General features: G+C 41.0%; 2 protein-coding genes across 3 annotated transcripts; both read left to right on the top strand.

Annotated features, from left to right (window-relative positions):
• Positions 1–604: 604 nt before the first annotated feature.
• LOC114565434 (zinc finger protein ZFMSA12A) lies at positions 605–4,898 on the top strand. Its single transcript, XM_028593483.1, has 7 exons — positions 605–770; positions 1,548–1,750; positions 2,056–2,148; positions 2,237–2,329; positions 2,457–2,567; positions 2,667–2,799; positions 3,110–4,898. The coding sequence occupies exons 1-7, from the start codon at positions 767–769 to the stop codon at positions 4,495–4,497; spliced, it is 2,025 nt and encodes a 674-aa protein (XP_028449284.1). The 5' UTR covers positions 605–766; the 3' UTR covers positions 4,498–4,898.
• A 409-nt stretch (positions 4,899–5,307) lies between these two features.
• Positions 5,308–12,317, top strand: LOC114565074 (zinc finger protein 345). 2 transcript variants are annotated; one of them, XM_028592909.1, is made up of 7 exons: positions 5,308–5,619; positions 6,490–6,692; positions 6,800–6,892; positions 8,720–8,815; positions 8,988–9,098; positions 9,203–9,332; positions 9,445–12,317. In XM_028592909.1, exons 1-7 carry the CDS (start codon positions 5,607–5,609, stop codon positions 11,319–11,321), a joined length of 2,523 nt encoding a protein of 840 aa, XP_028448710.1. In that variant the 5' UTR covers positions 5,308–5,606; the 3' UTR covers positions 11,322–12,317. The 2 variants fall into 2 exon arrangements, with proteins under 2 accessions (XP_028448710.1, XP_028448711.1); XM_028592910.1 differs by lacking the exon at positions 5,308–5,619 and adding an exon at positions 5,725–5,804.
• The last annotated feature ends 1,233 nt before the right edge of the window (positions 12,318–13,550 follow it).

The following is a 13,550-nucleotide window of genomic DNA, read 5'->3' as shown; positions in this document are numbered from 1 at the left end:
CTAATTGTAATTGGGAAAAGAATCTCCACCGAGGGAGCATGACCCCGGACCCCCCTAGGTTTGGGCTAAGCCCCGAATGTTTATATTGTCTGGCTCCGCCCCTGAGTGTGAAATACCCTATATAATCATTCTATCACCCCTTTAATTTTACCCCTTGTATATGGCACAATGTTACACTTGCTGAATACTATGAAGTGTGTAGCCTACTGTCAGTCCGGGGAGGGGAGGGTGGTGGGGGGCTGAATAGGGGGTATGGGGTATGTGTGTATCCTTATTTTTAAATGTATATTTTATTTTTTTGGGATATTATTGTATGTTGTCAGCATCTTTCATATATCAGCATATTCTTTCGTTTTGTTTTTCTTTGTTTTTGTCTTCTACACTTCAACTGGGCTGTACATAACTGTCATAAATTAAAATTGGATCACAAAAAAGATTTAAGAAAACAGGTAACAGTAACTTCAAATAAAAATAAAAAATCTAACAACAACATTGCTAATCTGTCACGGTTTACCAAAAAAAGAGCTATGCTATATAAGACTGTGGGTGGCGGTAAAGCAACAGGATGTCAACCGAAATACACAACACGAAGAAGTAGATTCAGGAAGTAGTGTTCAGCATTTGATCCATGCATTTGGTATCAACATATGTCAATGGGTATCGAATAGAAGCTATTTTTGACTGCAGGAGGACGTTTTTTTTTTAATTTATTTAAGAAAGAGTCTTCAGTGTCAATTAAACTTTTATAGCACTTCGGGGGAATAAAATGGGTAACGTTTTGTATTTTGCTAAAAGTTATATCGTTTTTTGACGCGGTTAGGTTCCCTTCTTACAATAACAGCAACCAACGTTACTTCCTAACGTTACTTACCAAACAAATAATAAGTTATAATATTCCTGGAGGTATTTTTAGATAGACGTGACGCGAAGGGGAGAAACTATTAAAGTCATAACGTTACTATATTTATTTATTTTTCATTTAATTAAACCGTTGTCATGAGTTGTCTGATGCAGTCTTTGCTATTGTTTTACCCTATGTAACACTAGTTTATATGACTGATGCTGCCTGATAAAGCATAACTGTGTGTAAAAAAAGATCTACAGGCCACTTTGTTGGCCTTTTTTAAGTGTGATAGTATGACCTGTTTGTTGAAAGGAGCCTGTGTTGTCATCACTTGTTCGCTCAGTGCATATCTCTGCCACCAATGGGGAGACTGTACATTATGGTATATTACATTGTTACATGTTATTTAGCGGACGCTTTTATCCAAAGCGACTTACAATTGCTATAGATCAGAGGTGGCACGCCTCTGGCGCAACTATGGGTTAAATGTCTTGCTCAGGGACACATTGGTTGATGTATCGCAGTGGGGATCGAACCCAGATCTCTCACACCAAAGGCACGTGTCACATACACTGCGCCATCACCACCACTTATAGTATATGGTATAGATGCTTTATGTTTCTGGTGTGACTGTATGTTTTAAGGGCAGTATTCTCAAACAAGAATAATAATGCTGCAGTTCACGTCCTCCTCCCCATTGCAGAGGGTCCCCTGCCCCTGTCCTCGCTGAGGCTCCTGGTTCCACCTCTGCGGGTGATGACGGCTGTGATGTGGAAGGTGGTTCGTCTGAGGAACGTCATGCATTATGGGAATGTGGAGGAGTTTGTGTCCTTGGTAACTGAAGCCATCCCTGACATCTTGACGGACAGACAGATGACACTGCTCACTCTGGGCTTAAGAGCAAGGGTAAGGGATACAGTTGGACTATTTATCCATATATTGTTTTTTTTTCATTTTCAGCAAATTTGATCTCATGTCAAACCTATTTTATGCTGACATTTGTCTGATTGTGGAAATGCTGTTTTTGACATCTTTTCACCAGGATTATATTAGTTAATATGACTGTTATTTGGATTAGAATCAGCTTTATTGTTATGTTATTGCACACAGATTTCATTGTTTGCAGTTCTTCACTGTGGTGATTGTAGCTACACGGGGGGATTCTTGAGTTGTCTTATTTGTCAGTGACTCCTGCCTTATGGATTTTCCAGATGACATTACAGATGTTAAGTTCTGACCAGTCAGAGGATCTCAGAGGTGTTAAAACACGCTTGAACAGCCTCCTGGCATCTAGCTCAAAACAGGTGTGTGACTTTTTTAATTATGGGAATTAAATGTTATCTGTTTAAGAAGCGTTCTGCTTATTTTAGGTGTGTATATTTTAATTTACAGGTGCATCCAGGTAATGAAGATCTTGAAGCCAACTTTGTCAGGCTTGTTCAAAGACTCCTGGAGGACCCAAAAGGGAGAGAGCACTTCCTCAAGGTGTGTCTCTGCTCTTGCCTCATTTTCAGCTTTGACATGAAAAGGAGCAGTTTGTTTGATTTGTCAAATGATGCAATAACATGAGCTTTTATATTCATGCTTTGGGTTGAAAAATGTCACTTCACAGAATGTGTTCCCTGTGGAGTATGGGCCTGACTTTGATACGGCTCTGGAGACACTGGTTTGTGAGTTATTTACCAAACTGGAAAAGTTGCTATTTATACCAGACTTTAAGCAGGTAGAGAAAACAACTCAATTACAATTTACAAAGCATTTCCTGAGATTGGTTGTCTGGTTTCAGTCCATGAAAATAATACTTTTTGTTTGTTTGATAAAGACTGCAGCGTGGATCAGTGATACACCCTCTGTGCTAGAAGAGTACATGCAGTGTGTATCCAAAGCAGATGACCTCAAAGTACTGCTCAGAAGCAAGGCCCACCGTGATAAAATGACCAAGATGGATACCCGTTGTAAGTCAGTCTGCCTGGGATACCAGCCAGGTTTTATTATGTTCATTTTGGTGCTGAAACCATCTGTCAATGAACTGGTGATCAATTCATCAGTGATTTCTCAAGCAAAAATGAAAAACATTTGCTGGTTCCAGGCAGCTCGTCAAATCAGAAAAAATAACCAAATGTGATTGACAATGTTTACTATTTGCTGACATTTATAGACTAAATAGTTTATCAGTAAATTGATAAATCAACAGATTAATTGATAATGACAATTTTTTTGTAGGAGTAATCACTTTTTTTCTTTTTTTTGTATCGTTTTAAACAGTGCCCTCTATCTCAGAGCAGCGGCTCTTCTCATCATTATCTCTCCCTCCTTCACTGCGAGAGGCCAACACCAAAGATGTAGACTCTCACACACAAACATTTCAAAACCAAAGAGAATCTGAGGGGATTTCTCCTCAGTACACAGAAGACATGGCGATACAGGATGTGAGATGGAAATCTGAGGAGGAAACAAGCATTCTGGACAGCAGCAATGCACAACAAACAACAGGAGGGAAATGCAGCGACAGCATTCCTGATGTTGTGGAGGAGTATGATGACGGAGGTTCAGACACCTGCCGGGTTCCCTCTACATCTACTGAGAGTCCTGTATTGTCCAGCTCTAAGATTGGCCCTCCAAAGCAGAGAGTTGCACACAAATGCTCTCAGTGTGGAAAGTGCTTCATTTACCGCTATAAACTCCTGGAGCATCAGAGGCTTCACACTGGAGAAAACCCTTTCAAGTGCTCTCAATGCGGAAAGGCTTTTAGAAGGACCTCTGACATGTCAACTCACAGGCGGTTACAGTGCGCAAAAGCAGCTTATATTTGCATTAAATGTGGGAATAGCTTCCAATCAATACAGGACAAATTAGGACACCGGTGTGGTCATAGTGTCCAGAAGTTTGACTGTTCTCAGTGCGGAAAAAGCTTTAAGAAAATGCACTTGCTGAGTAGGCATGAGCTGACTCACACCCAGAACCGTAACTTCACGTGCAGACAGTGTGGGAAAGTGTACTCCAGTATGAGAGAGCTGAAATCCCACCAGAAGATTCATCCTCCGGAGATGTCCAATCAGTGCATGCAGTGTGGGAAGTTTTTCAGCTCTGTTGCTGGTTTGACAGCCCATGAGCTGCGCCACAGTCAACAGAGATCACAGATCTGCGTGCGTTGTGACAAAGCTTTTAAGAACAAACATGACCTAAATCTGCACATGCGCAGTCACACAGGCGAGAGGCCATTTCAGTGCACATACTGTGGGAAATGTTTCTCTGTGTCAGGAAACCTGAACGTACACATAAGGACCCACACTGGAGAGAAACCGTATTTGTGCTCTGAATGCGGCAAGGGTTTTGTTTCAGCCGGCGAGCTGCAAATACACAGACGCACTCACACGGGGGAAAAACCTTACAAGTGCACTGTATGTGAGAAGGGATTCACCATGGCAAGCAAATTGACAATTCATATGCGTGTTCACACCGGAGAGCGCCCTTACATCTGTCCTGAATGTGGGAAAGGTTTTTCACGTGGTGGCGAAATGAAAAAACATACCATGAAACACACGGGGGTGCGACCCTACGCTTGTCATTTGTGTGCAAAGACTTACACATGCCACAATCACCTGAGGAGACACTTGAAAACTCACAGTGTAGTGAAAAACCAGGCTGTCTAATTCCATTGATTACCATTGTCCTTTTATCAAATTGATGTTGTAGCGATGCAACTAGCCTGTACTGATTGCGGTGTTGACAGCATGCACTTTGTAATACACTCACCCTCTCTTGTAAGAACGTTGCAAAAGTTCTTGTTTTTACTGACTGATTCCTCATTCTGCGTTGTCAGATCTGTCCTCATCGTACCCTCTACAATGACATTTAAGTGTATTACGTTTGTTCTCTGAAGCCCTAAAACATATAAGAGTCTCTAAGAAAACACACAACAAACCATGAATTGCCCAACACATTTGCACCCTAAAACAGCAGAAGTTGTTACATTACACGTCATTTAGCTGATGCTTTTATCCAATGTGATGTACAATTGCTATATATGTCAGAGGTTGCACGCCTCTGGAGCAACTAGGGGTTAAGTGTCTTGCTCATGGACACATTGGTTGATGTATGGTAGTGGGAATTGAACCCACATCTCCCACACCAAAGGTATCATATCCACTGCGCCATCACCACCATTTATCCAACATTCATTAAACATCCTGCAGTGATCTTGCACAAATCCATATCATATGTTTGTGATCTTTAATCATATAATAATATTAAATTAGACAACCCAAAGTAATACACTAAGACATAAAGCTCCTGTTATCCTGGGGTGTTTTCTAGATTTTATTCCAAAAAGAAATTATAATCGTTTCAATGGCATCTTGTTATATTTTTAAATATAGGTTTTACTAATATATATGTATTCAAGCCCCATCACCTCACAAGTATATGATTTTGAGACATTACAAATATATAAGAACACAAAGTTTATTAAGTTTAAACATTACTTTAAAGATTTAGTTATTTGATAGTCCGGAGAGGCGGTGCATCTCATTTTGACAGCAGAGTGAATTGGAATCGCCTTATCCGGGCTTCCCCGTAAAGCAAAACAAGCCTTACTGCTACTGACACCGAGTGGGCCAACGCTCCCCAGAATGAACAACGTGTTTCAGGAAGAAGTTGGCGCCTGAAGCCCCGTATGCGGTTAGCTAGCACGCTAACCGAAAGTATAAAAGATAGTCCAGTGAAATGATTTTTATTTCTATCGTTATTAAAGAATTCCAAAATGAACGACGCGGGTATGTATTAGCTTGTGAAGCTCGGCAAAACTGTATATGTATTGCTTATGCGGCTAGGCAAATGGCTAAAGCTAATGATTAGCCGAGGCTCTATAGGCCTCGACTAATCACTGGAACAAGAATTGTTTTTACCAATAATGAAGCCGGTTATACCAGGCAACATCAGCGGCCTTGTGGCTAGTCTGGTAATGTTAACGTTAGCTAGCTAACGCTTTGCCTTGGTCACAAACTGCAACGATGTATCGTGTTTAAATACGTTTTTCCACGGTCTAGGTTTTGTGTTATGTTATGTATAAAACTCAACCGAACTGTTGGGTTTTTGTGACTGCTCGCTAGTTGACGTTGGCAAGATCCAGCTAAATTTGAAATTGAGTGACTAACGTTATGCTAACAGCTGTTGCGAACGTGAAGTCTTCATGTTATGTTAACGATACTTACTATAACGTTATGTCCTTTGCAATTTCTCGCCGTGTGTGCTGTAACGTTATTGTAAAAGCGCCCCATGTGTTTATTTTAGCATTTAAGCACTTTACAACGTTGCACATGCAATGAGTGGATGGAGCTAACGTTACACAGTGCTGTAACGTTATTTCACACTAGCTTGTACATCAAAGAATGGATACTGTTGGTGCACGGACTTTAACTGAGATGCTGTACTAATTAGGAAATGCATTCCAGTCTACAATTAGCACTGGAGTCTATTCCCCTTTCTCCATAATAAGTACCTAGATACATACCAAAATATAACCTAGTGTGAATTATTTGCACATAACATTAAATCCAATATTGCATTTTCTTCATAGTCCTAACACATTTAACATTAGAAGTGACCTCTGGGCATATGTGACCCAATCTATTTTTTCTTTGAAGAATTCAGTGTCCCTCTGTCCTCGCTGGCACTCCTGGTCCCACCACTTCGGCTGATGTCAGCAGTGATGTGGGAAGTGGTACGCCAGCGGAACATAAAGCACTATGGGAAACTGGAGGAGTTTGTGTCTATGGTAACAGATGCAGTTCCTGAGCTGATGAGTAAAAGAGAAGGGAGACTGCTCTCACTGGGCCTGAGAGCAAGGGTAAGTGTTTTGAAATGGATCCATCATGTATATAATAAGAACTATGCGATAAGAGACTCAACAAAAGGGTATCATGGAAACCTTAAAATGAATAAAATTTCCCCCAGACAACTCTTGAGCTGTTGCGCTCTGAACACCCTGAAGATCTCAAGGCCGTTGAGAGCCACCTCAACCGAATACGATCTTCTTGCATTGAGGAGGTGAGTGTTTTTATTGATAGGTTGTAGAACTGAAAACATCAGTCAATTAATCCGTTAATTGATCAGCTAAAACTATTTAGATATTTGATTAATTGCTTGACTATATTTTAAAGCAAAAATGCAAATACATTGACTGGTTCCAACCTCTCAAATATCAGTGTTCTCTGTCTTATATGATAGTAAATTGGATATAATTGAGTTTTTTTTTGATTGGGACAAAAGGGGCATTCTGTGAGAAATCAATCACTTTCTGAACCTCCCCTTTCAATTTGAACAAATGTTTTCCAACATGAGAGAGTTGACCCATCAAAAGACACATTTATCTTCTTCAAAAATAAACATACTCTCATACATAACTGTTTTCTAATCATTGGAAAGTGTTAGGTCCTTCTAACAGAAATCCTTAATGTTGCCTTTGATATTTTGTTTTACCTTAAATATTACTTCAGTTTTCCCATTTGTTTATCATCACGTGACTGGAAAACGGAAAATTAAAACTAAATTACATTATAAGGATGCTTAAGTCAACAGAAATGTTGTAGCGTGAAATGTGTGAAAAATTTGCTCACATCAGTGGAGCCACACTCAGCAACAGGCAGAACATACTGTTTAAGTCCAATAGAGATGAGCAAAGCATCCTCAGCCCTTGATGTGTGGCTTTAAAATAAAAAGTAAAGATCATTTAATAATTATTTGCTGACTAGGGCTTTTTTGTAATGTAATTTCATTTTAATTCTGTTTTCCAGTCATGTGATGATGTGACAAATGGGAAAACTGAAGTAATATTTGAGGTGAAACAGAAAATCAAAGGTGACATTAAGGATTCATGTGTTAAACCGACCTGCCCACTAGGGTTGCACGATATTGACAAAATGTGATAGTGCAATATCGATTATGAATATTGCGATATCAATATTAATTTCGATATTTTTAATTTATGTAAAATTACAAAAGTTATGAGAAAACGCATCAAAATAGATTCATAACAAATACAACCCAAGGTAGAGAGAGAACAGGACACAACTTTTCTTTCGCTTGTCTGATTCATTCCGTTTTGTTGTCTCTATCTATTTCATCACTTACACTTGTCACTCTCTCGAAATATGCACACACGTGGTACGCTACATAGGGTTTGTCACGTAGTGGACCCGTGCGCTTGCGTGCACTAATGTGCACGTGGCACAGTAACTGACCAATGAAATGATGATCATTGTAGCGTTTCAAGCGGGCTCTAAATCTAACACAACTAAGCCACATAGCCAACGGACGGGACGCAGCGCTCAACAAAATATTGCATACTTACTTAAAATATTTTATAAATATCTGACTTTAGGCATTTTTGCAAATTTAAGGTTTAGAGAAAAAAATAAACTAATTTGCATATTTATTTATTTATTGTGGACCAAAAGTATTGAAATTGTGGTTACCATTTTCGTTAGCTTTCCAATGATCAGACTACACTGTTTATTATAATTTTAAAGAAGATAGCTGTGTCTTTGAGGGTCCCTTTCTCCTGAATCATCCTGGTTCATTCTGGTTAGGATGAAGGAAAAAAACTCATGCAAAATGAAAGGGGGGGAGGTCAAAAAGTGATCGATTTCTGAAGGTATGCTCCAAAACAAACAATTTTGAAGACATCGTCCCGGGCTCTGTGAAATTATGTGCATTTTTCATTGACTTTATTGACAAAACACTTATATAAATAATAGAAAATAATCAACAGATCAGTGATGAAAATCATTTTCACCCTAATTGGTTGGTTTATATTTTCTTCACATTTAATTTGCCTCTAATCATTTGACTATGCTGTTTTGTTTTCTAACCCAGACCAATGATCCTGTCATTGAGGCACCAGAGGCAAACTTTATGAAGCTGGTGCAAGGCCTCATTGAAGACACTGATGGTAGAGAACATTTCCTCAAGGTAAAATTAAATTAAATGTATATGGTCCCCCAAATAACTTGATCTGCCAAAACTCAAATCGTATTGAGTCTATTTCTTTATCACAGATTAACCGAACAAAATGTGAGAAATTAAATGGATGTTTATTTGCTGAAGGTGTCTGGTTGTTGTTGATCTTTCTTCCATCTGACAGAATGTGTTTCCAGTGGAGTATGGCCCTGACTTTGACACAGCACTGGAAACTCTGGTTTGTGAATTCTTCACCAGACTGGAGGAGCTTCTGCCAATACCAGATTTCAAACAGGTGCAAAGAGGATTTCTGAAAGATTAGAAAATTCAGTAAATAAATAAGGAGACCGTTTTAACAATTCAAAATGTCTCTTCTTTTTTTATGCCTCTCATGTATAGACTGCATCCTGGATCAGTGCTGCCCCCTCTGTCCTAGAGGAGTACATGCAGTGTGTCTCAAATGGAGAGGACCTCAAATTTCTTCTCCAAAGCAAACAGTGCCACGGGAAATTGGCTAAGAGTAGTGTTGGTATGGGCACAACTTTTTCACTCTTGCTAAGTACTAGTCATTATATAGTGTATTGTTGGAAGAAGAGGGAGGCTGTGTATTAACACTTTTTCTCCTCACATTTTCCCTGCAGCTCCGTTTCAGTCAGATGATCTTCTCATTCCCTCTCTGTCTCTTCCTCCATCGCTGGAAGTGGCCATCGCTTCCCACCCGAGTGCTTGTGACGACGAAAATAACGACGTTCCTCAGATTGTCATGTTCGATGAAGAACTGTCTACAAACCCTTCCACCTCAACTGACTTTCCTGAATCTCCAAAAAGGACAGATATCTCATCATCTCCTCGCAGGAGACCGCAGTCAGGGATGCATAAATGCCCCGAGTGTGACAAATGCTTCAAGCATCACTCTGTCCTCATCGAACATCAGCGAGTCCACAGTGGGCTACAGCCTTACAACTGCTCCGAGTGTGGGAGGGCTTTCAGGACAGCCACTCTGCTGGCCGGCCACAGGCTACGGAAATGCAAAAATGCTGCATATCTGTGCATCAAATGCGGGAACAGTTTTCCAACCTCACTAGAAAAATTCAGACACCACTGCCCAAAACGGGGCCGTAACTACGACTGTGCGTACTGCGGAAAGAGTTTTCAAAAGTCTAACAGCTTAAAAGAACACCTGCTAACTCATGTCCAAAGTCGCCTCTTCAAGTGCAGCCATTGTGGGGTAGGTTTTTCAGGAATTGGTGACTTAAAGTATCATCAGCAGGTAGATCATGACAAACCTTATCAGTGTAAGCAGTGTGGAAAGAGCTTTATCTCCTCCAAGTGTCTGACCAAACATCAACAACGACATGAAGAGGTTGGTGAGATGGAGCCCGCCAAATTAATGAGTGGAGGTAAACATAGGAAGAGTGGCTCCGCTTATCGGACTTCCTCGGCATCTATGTCCTCCAGGAAAACATCTGTCAAAGCGGTCTACCCACGAGGACGAGTCACGCATAATTGTCCACTGTGTGGAAGGAGCTTCAAGTATCGTTTTGAATTCCTTGAGCACCAGAGGTTCCACACTGCGGTGAAGCCTTACAAATGCTCTCAGTGTGGTAAAGCCTTCCGCACAGAAGCTCACCTCTCCAGGCACAGGAAGAGAAAGTGTAAAAATGCTTCCCACATTTGCACCAAGTGTGGGTGTCAGTTCAGGTCTCTGCACGAGCGGGTCAGGCATCAGTGTGTCCAGCTGCTGACAAAATACGAGTGTTCTCATTGTGGAAAGACCTTCAAGATGGCCCACCTGCTGAGGAACCATCAGCTGAGTGAACACCAGCTTCCCTACAGCCCCAACCATCGCTTCAGGTGCAGATACTGTGATGAGACTTTCCCGGGCATCAGCGAGCTTAAGTACCATCAGGGAGTTGACCACGAGAAACCCTATCAGTGTCAAGAGTGTGGCAAGTGCTTCCTGTCCGAGAAATGCCTGGCCAACCACGAGCTGCGCCACAGCGACGACCGACCAGAGAGCTGTCTCGTGTGCGGCCGCGGCTTCAGAAACCGCTACGACTTGAAGCAGCACATGCGCACTCACACAGGAGAGCGACCTTACCAGTGCACTCACTGTTCCCAGTGTTTCTCCACAGCAGGAGGACTGAGGAGCCACACCAGGGTTCACACCGGCGAGAAGCCGCACGTTTGCCCAGATTGTGGTAAGGCTTTCTCCCAGATGGGTGCAATGCGCACCCACAGGCTCACCCACACAGGAGAAAGGCCATTCAAGTGCACCGTGTGTGGCAAAGGTTTCACAATGGCACACAAGGTGACGGTTCACATGCGTGTGCACACAGGAGAGCGGCCGTATGTGTGCTCGCAGTGTGGGAAAGCCTTCTCAGATGGCAGTGTGCTGAAGCAGCACATGCTGAACCACTCAGGGGTGAGACCATACCACTGCCAGATCTGTCCCAAGACCTACACCTGTCTGAACCACCTGAGGAGGCACCTGAAAAGCCACTCAAACATGAACTGAGTCCGTCTTGAAAGCAAACGAGCAGAACATTTTACACACATACTGACACACTGCATTTGAAGGTAACGCTACTACAGTTGCGATGGACTAACTACACCAAGCAATACATGAAGGAATATAGAATGATGCTGTACAGTTATTGTTGAAATTGAGGTGAAAAGTTTCCTCTTTACTGTGAAGTAAATGTAGTCGCAATTAGCCAATTGTCAAGGACTGTGTGAACATTTAAAGGAATAGTTTGACATTTTGGGAAATGCACTTATTCGCTTTGTTGCCGATCATTCGATGAGAAGATTGATACAGTCTTAACGTTTCTGTCCATTATTAAGCTGGAACCAGGAGACTCTTAGCTTAGTTTAGCACAAAGACTAAAGGGAGGGGGGAAACGGGTAGCCTGGCTCTGTTAAAAGGTATGTGAAATGTGCCTGTCAAAGAAAAAGTCCTGGCACTTATTAAACCAATTAGTTGTACTGATTAAAAAAAAAAAAAAAGATATAACATGCTAATTATTGGGCTTTGTTAGCTGTAGTATCATGTTGAATGGAAAGATATGAGAGTAATATCAATCTTCTCATCTAACTCAGCAAGGATGTAAATATTTACAAAATGCCAAACCCTTTCTTTAACATCTGCACAAGCTCGTTCTTTCCCCTCATTCCTTACAAGGCTTTTCCTTGAGCTTTTTTATTCTTGCATCAGTTTCTTATGCATGAATATGTTTGGATGCTATTCTGGATATTATTTGGGTGAGATACTGTATGTTCAGAAGCTGTAATATTGGTGAAATTTTTTGGAAAGGCCTCAATAGTAATAGAAATGAAAATGTTGGCTCTCTGTAAATATGCTGAAAGACAAATATTTTGAGAGTGCAAAAGTTAAAATGATGATGCCATTATTTCAACATGACATAACTTTATTCCTGTAGGCCTTTTATATCCCTCACAATGGTTTGCAAAGTTTGTGAATTTCAAATTAAATTACGTTGGTTATACCTTTTGGCATGTTGATTCATTTAAAAACATTTGGTTTCACTAGATGGCAGTAGGTGACCAGTAACCATTTCCCCCTTGCTCTTCATGCATTTCCAGGCAGTGGTGGCCATTGGTGACCATAGAATTGATCAAGTATTCTCTGCTTTGCAACCGACCTGAATCTGACGGTTTCAGAGATATCTTAGCAGAGTAGAGATTGGTAAGGGACTAATGCAGCAGAAGTGATTCCGGCCAATTTCCTGTCATTACCTTCATTTGGCGTGGTTCGGAATCTTGATCAGCCTGCAATTTCCTGATGGTGTTGACTGGCGCCTAGCAGTATCTGAAGTGGTTCCAACCATAACAAAGTGAATTCCTCACTTTTTGTTGTTTTTGCATGGTGCCACCATAGCCCAGTTTAGCAAATTGTAAAGTTTGATCTGGACCATGGTTGTTCCCAGTATCTTGTTTGTTAACTTGGACCTCGGGCAGATGAAGTCTTAAGTCATTTTGCAACAGCCACATTGTGTTAAATCTCTTCCATGTGTGCTGTACTGACTTTCATGTTTTCGCTGGAAGACCGAAGCTGGTTTTTTTACCCTCATTTCTCCCCTTGTTCAAGGCTTGTGTTCCATCTCATCCATGCTCACTTATGCATAGTAGCTTTTGAATCATATTCTCTAAAACAAACCACAATCTTTGCCATTCACAGGGAGATCAACCCCAAAGATGAATGTGGGGGTGTGTTAAATGTTGCAAGATGTTAAAAACCACACAAAAATGTACTCCGCACTATTCCTTCTTTCTCTCTGACTCAGAAATGCTACTCATCTTCTCCACTGAACATCGGGATCCTGTGGAAACTCGTGCTACATCCTGTCTGCCAAGAGACTGTGCCCAAGACATTATGCAGAACCTCTCAGCTTTAGGAAGTATGTGTGTTCTTTCTACATGTCATGGGGCTTTCTCTTGACCCTTTTGAGGACATGCCCATGCATTTTCCTCTGGGTGAAAGATAATGACTCCCTAATGAGATAATTCAGTGATCTCATTCCCGCCTGCCAGTTTCAGGGCGGTAAAAAAAAAAAAAAAAAAAAAAAGCTGCCTTTCTTGAACAGAATTGCCCATGTAACTGTGAAAACTGTAAACACTAAAAAATGCTTGGCTAATGAATTTCTCAAGAAAGTAATCTTTTCTTGATGAAGTCAGGTATTGAGACATCTCAAAATGCATGCTTCATATTGTATCAATTTATACA

Source organism: Perca flavescens, chromosome 12, assembly GCF_004354835.1.
Source record: "Perca flavescens isolate YP-PL-M2 chromosome 12, PFLA_1.0, whole genome shotgun sequence".
In the NCBI taxonomy this organism is placed as follows: domain Eukaryota; kingdom Metazoa; phylum Chordata; class Actinopteri; order Perciformes; family Percidae; genus Perca; species Perca flavescens.
The sequence above is the reverse complement of the archived record's forward strand: the minus strand, read 5'-3'. Positions and strand labels throughout refer to the sequence as shown.

Excerpts from the sequence above, each read along its gene's own strand:
- LOC114565434 (XM_028593483.1), top strand. Across the intron at positions 1,751-2,055 it reads CTCTGGGCTTAAGAGCAAGG|ATGACATTACAGATGTTAAG; the intron begins GTAAGGGATACA and ends TGGATTTTCCAG. Across the intron at positions 2,330-2,456 it reads GGAGAGAGCACTTCCTCAAG|AATGTGTTCCCTGTGGAGTA; the intron begins GTGTGTCTCTGC and ends GTCACTTCACAG.
- LOC114565074 (XM_028592909.1), top strand. Across the intron at positions 9,099-9,202 it reads CAATACCAGATTTCAAACAG|ACTGCATCCTGGATCAGTGC; the intron begins GTGCAAAGAGGA and ends TCTCATGTATAG. Across the intron at positions 9,333-9,444 it reads ATTGGCTAAGAGTAGTGTTG|CTCCGTTTCAGTCAGATGAT; the intron begins GTATGGGCACAA and ends TTTTCCCTGCAG.